The sequence below is a fragment of the Phragmites australis genome, chromosome 1, assembly GCF_958298935.1.
Source record: "Phragmites australis chromosome 1, lpPhrAust1.1, whole genome shotgun sequence".
Taxonomy (NCBI): domain Eukaryota; kingdom Viridiplantae; phylum Streptophyta; class Magnoliopsida; order Poales; family Poaceae; genus Phragmites; species Phragmites australis.
In genome coordinates, this window is record NC_084921.1 from 53,156,113 (window position 1) to 53,161,457 (window position 5,345).

At 44.4% G+C, this 5,345-nt stretch overlaps 1 protein-coding gene across 4 annotated transcripts; it reads right to left on the reverse strand.

Moving 5' to 3' along the window:
* Positions 1-788: 788 nt before the first annotated feature.
* Positions 789-4,438, reverse strand: LOC133927318 (protein XRI1-like). 4 transcript variants are annotated; one of them, XM_062373734.1, is made up of 9 exons: positions 4,076-4,438; positions 3,101-3,156; positions 2,889-3,011; positions 2,273-2,361; positions 2,055-2,118; positions 1,865-1,934; positions 1,715-1,755; positions 1,536-1,616; positions 789-1,397 (listed from the first exon to the last, which is right to left on the reverse strand). In XM_062373734.1, the coding sequence occupies exons 1-9, from the start codon at positions 4,105-4,107 to the stop codon at positions 1,123-1,125; spliced, it is 831 nt and encodes a 276-aa protein (XP_062229718.1). In that variant the 5' UTR covers positions 4,108-4,438; the 3' UTR covers positions 789-1,122. The 4 variants fall into 4 exon arrangements, with proteins under 4 accessions (XP_062229718.1, XP_062229727.1, XP_062229709.1 ...); XM_062373743.1 differs by having other exon boundaries at positions 1,865-1,967; positions 4,024-4,437; XM_062373725.1 differs by having other exon boundaries at positions 1,865-1,967; positions 4,076-4,436.
* Between the last annotated feature and the right edge of the window lie 907 nt (positions 4,439-5,345).

Consider the following 5,345-nt stretch of genomic DNA (forward strand, 5'->3'; position numbering starts at 1 on the left):
GTCTCAAGGATGATCGGATGACCAACTGAAGTCCTTCCAGTTCCGGGGAAACAAAATTGGCAATTGGCATAGCAATGCATTGTTGGTTTCCACTCCACGAGAGCACAGTGGAACCAGAGCCCTATCGCCATCGCCGTGCTGCTGGGACGGGCTATCGTCACGGCCGAACAGTGCAGCGCACCATCCGTGGCATTGTCGAGCGGAGGGCGGAGGCCCGGCTCCTGCACGGGCAAGCTGCACCAATGGCCAGCAGGGATCGCGCACGCGTGCACGGCGGGAACACGGGCGATTCGTGCGCCCACTAGCATCACTCCCCACTTTTTTACACGGCTTCACAGTGTTCCAAGCTCCGCGAGCGAAGAGGTGATCCGTGACGCGCACAGAACAATCAGTCCTCCGTCAGATCCGGCATCAGATCTTGGCGCACTTGCGAATCCTGACAGCTACGCGCAAGCACAGGACGGTACGGTGCATGCAAGGCAACGATTTCTCATCTGCCAAGTGCTTTAACTGCTGACCGATCTGCTCAGGACCCTTACCGACGAGCAGGAACAGAACAGCATTGGGCAGCATATGGCTAGGCCAACCCTTCGTCACTCATCGGGTTTTCACACAGTTCTGCAGTTGGACTTCAGGTTTCATCAAAAGTTTCAGACATGAACAGCTCAAGCAACAATTTTTTTTTTTTTTTGAAACGGGTATTTTTTACCCTTCGCTCGCGCTGGGGCTCAACCCCTGTCGCGTTCTCACATCAGGTCCTCAAGCAACAGATATAACAAAGTTAGTCCTGACTGTGAAGTTCAGATCTTGCAGATTATACAATCTCACCAAACCAATATGTCCATACTTATCTGATGACACCAACCTTTCGCCTTTGAACAAGAACAAAAAAAGAAGCACAATCCCCACACCCCTACACGCACACCCCTGCTATCTATCCCACTACCATGCAAGCACAGGTAAATGTTGATCCCCTGACAGGGAAATAACTGCTACAATCACTCTACTAACGGGGTGCATTTCTTGGGCCACAAATCAAATGGGGGCAAATCCAGTACACCAGAAATGCAAGGCAAATTTCCTACTAGCTAGGCACCGTGCTTGCGTCCCAATGGCCTGCGCTTAGCCTCTAGTTCTTGTGATCGTGATGCTTCCCTTTCCCCCTTCGGTGTGGATCTTCGTCTTGTGGACTACAGGTTTTCCAGAAATAGCTGAAGCTTGGTGTGAGTTTGGCTCCTCGTCATTCTTATGCTTGATCTTGTAGGGTGGCGGGGCATGGATTTTCTCGTTTATGTCATTCAGCGTGATGTCACCACGGAAACTGCATGGCTTGATAAGCTCGAAAGGGAAAGCAACCGATGTTCTCAACTTTCTTCCTCTAATAATACTTTTGCCAGCTGTGAAACAGAGAAAAGAATATATGTGAGTTAATAGGCTGTCTGAGGCAGGAAATATGAGCAATAAGCCTCTAATAATTCTAGAAAAAGAACAAAAACCATGGCGCCTTGAGCAAACTGTACAAGAGTTGGGCACACCTTTCAGCGGTGTAGGTCTAGCTTGCACAGGATCGTTGTAAACTACGATAGATTGTTCACAAGCCAAAGAATTCTGATGCACTGAAAAATATAAACATAGCATCAATTTGTCAGTGATTTTGAGTTTCCAATAAATGGCCATACTGAAAACACATGAGAAGTTTGTACCAACTACCAACCAGAGACATTGGCTTCTCCCACGGCAGCAGCAGGGCTATTCCTGTTAAGAAGGTTCAGAATCCATAAGAAGCAATACTTCATCAAGATTGACAATTAACTAAACTAATTACAAAGCCAAGCACACGTGAAGCTTGGATTGAAACACATACATTTCTTCAGGTGGGCAATGAGGCTCACTATCTTGTGAGCAATCAACTAGCCATTCTTCTGGTAGTTCATCTGTCCCATCAGAGTTCAATAAACACTTGTCACCTGGAGTTACCGATATAATTAGGAGAAACGGAAAAAAAAATACGCCCAGCATAAACAATAACTGTCTAACAGAGATGGAGGACATACCTGAAAAATCCATATTCATTTGCGGACTTTCTGAAAGCCCATCTTCAGTCATAGGACAGTCGATCTAGAAATAAATAGGCATTATAATGATGAATGTAAAACAACATGCCACTCCTTCGAATCAGTAAATTGACACAGTTTCCGACACAAAAACATTACGCATAATTCACTTCATTTCTAAGCATGCGACTTCGATAGATCCATCATAGATCATTTACCTTGACATTTTCTGGACAGAACTGCAGCATGCGTCTACGTTTAGCCTGTAAAGTTTCCTTCCCTTCTTCAAAGTCCTTGACGATGATATCTGCATTACATTGTTATTATTTTAGAAAACACAACTGAAATTGAAGCACCTTCTGAGTGTGTAGCAAAAAGATAAGATAGAATTAGGAAATACCAAGAGGAATACATTGTAATAATTAGGTCAAATCCTACATCGGTTGCATATTGAATAATTTTAACCAGTGGTTCGGACCAAACATGTGCAAGAGGGAAATGGCAACCAAGAAAGGTAAACTCTTCACTCAGGGCAATAGGCTGATTTTGTTATTTTATTATTTATTCTGTTTTGCATATATAAATAGTGTGGATATACAGGTTACTATAGCTATTATAAAGGTACAATGTCATTAAAACAACTTCAGGGAGCAGATAGAATTAGAATAACATATTAGAATCTAAAAGGAGGTGCAACTGGTTGTACAGACTGGTTCAGTGCAGCATATTGGCAGTAGAAAAACATTTGACTTGATAACTTGATGTGAAGTCTTCAGAATCTACATTATATTAGTGGTGACTGTTGATGCCATAACCATGAGAACAAGATTTTACCTCCTAAATCACAGAATTGAAATTCTAAGTCTGTACAATGTTTAATTGGAGTTTGCTCATCAAACATGCTCCAAGCATCACCCACGTTGTTGTTTGCTTCACCCCACAAGCTGCTAGAGGGATCTGCTAAATCATAAATACAAGATGCTCAGCATCTTCGTGTGGGTACATCTTTAGAGCAGAATGAGTGACACAAAGCGTTGTGTGCAAACCAGCTAACAAATCTTTCTGCAGACCATACTCCTGACTTTGCCATCCCCACATCTCACTGTAAGAAGTTCCACAATGACGAGCAAAGTCACGAGTGATTACTTATGCAAAAACTTGAAAAAAAACTTCAGATAAATGAGTGAAAAATGGGGAGTATAAAAGTCAGTCCTCGCTTCTGATGTAGAAAGGGTAAAAATCTTAAAAATGAATTACACTAGCCACCTGAACTCAATGTTAAACTAGGGGACTGCACATCATGAATACTGCACCTGTGTACTAAGAACTATCTGATATGAAGGTCAAGCAACAGCGACAAAGAACCACGGTAAAATTTCCATCTTGTGAACAACATGTCAAGATTGCAAGGGTTTTGTTGTGGAATGCCAGAATGTTCAGACTTGAGAAACCTCGGACTGCAGATTAGTGTAGGGCAAAAGCTTTTGATTTCCATCTAAAAATGCAATGGTATATAACAGGAAAAAAGAGAGAAATCCTTGGATGAGTAAGCAAATGCATAGGAGGTGCGAGCAAAACAAGAAGATAATATTACATCCCCGGCAGTACAACACCTCAGCTGTCACAAACATGAGGAGCAGCAATCAGCAGCTAGGGTTTAACAGCAAAAGCCAACAGTCCAACACCATAGGAAACTCAACTGCTACTCACTGAGGCACAGCACACCACAAAAGAGCAAACGACACAAAGCTTCGTACAAACGAAGGGAAACCACGATCCTTTCGCCCAGAATTAGAAGTCTTTATCCTGACACTAACATCATCATCGTACGCGCTATAAAGATCAAGAAAAAGGCGCAGTTGGTACCTACTAGTACCGAACATCCCTACCAAGAAAGCAAAATTGGGGATCAAAACCGGAATTCCGCCCCCATCCCACGCATAATAAACCCCCGCTTTTCCCAAGTCACCTCGCCGTACGACGCTGGATCACGCGAAGGTGAAGAAGCCGAGAGAGCTCACCCCTGATCACCAATGGCGCCGTCGAAATCCATCCCCGCGTGACAAGGTCGAGGATTGGACCCAAGATTCGGCCCACTAGTTCACCGCTGAGACAAAGATTGCGAGGAAAGAGTCGGAGCCAGGAGGGGGCAAGTGGGGAGGAGTGAGGACTAGGGAGGAGGATGAACTGCGAAGTGGGAGACGGAGAGAGTGGGGAGTGGGCAGAGGGAGCGGTTTCCCTCACCGTTCTTCTGCCTACCTCCTGTCCCTTTCTCTCTCTAGACAAGTCCGAAAAACTGTGCCTTTTATCTCTCCTCTCCCTCTCCCTCTCCCTCTCCCTCTCCAATGTGCCAGCACAGTCTGCGGAGGTGCACGGAGACCGACAAAGACAAAAACAAAAACAAAAACGAAAGGAGCAAGCCGCCGATTATCTTACGACTAATCCAGCAACCGGTCCATCCTGCGATGCGATGATCCTGCCGCAGATTAGTTTAACTGCAGATTAATTAAAGCAGTTACTGGAACACTTGCACAGATGCCCTCGTGAAGAAGCAGTGACTGACTGACTACCGGGCTTGGAAGCTTGCACCGGAAGCAGCAAGCGAAATCAACCTAGGTAGTACTACCGGAATTTAATGCCGGAAAATATGTTTCTATTTTTCGTTAGTAGAAGGGCGTGCAAATCTGTTGAGGTAGAAGGCAACTTCACGATGGGATGTGCACACCGGCTATCTTATCTATTTATCTCTCTTGTATAATATATATTCATCCATTATTTTCTTATCTATTTTTTTTCAACGTAAATAAACAGTCTTAATAGTTCTGAAGGGATACATGTTTTCTTTTTAATTGTTAATTGATTCTTGCTGATACATCCAAACAGCAAACAATAATTGGTATCGAATTGTTCTGGATTTTAAATTGGACTAGGAATCTTTTTATCAAGGCGCCTTAAATAGGAGTGCTTAATTTTATCGTAGCACAAATAGCATGGATAACAGTAAATGCGTAGCAGCACGGGTAGGTCCTGAGCATTAAACACGGACCCTGAGTCTTCATGTGATCCGGAGCATTGGAGGAGGCTGCTCTTGCTCGCGGTTCGCCATGGCTACTAGTACGGGTGCAGGACCAGCGAGTCAGACACTGGGAAGTGGGCCCGCTGGATCCATTTATTCCGTGGCCCACATGTCGGGAGCGTATCCCGTTCCGTGGGCATCTAAATTAACAGCATGTGGGCATGTAAATTTTGAGGAACTAAGCAAAGTGATGAATAGTGTTTTCAGCTGATGAA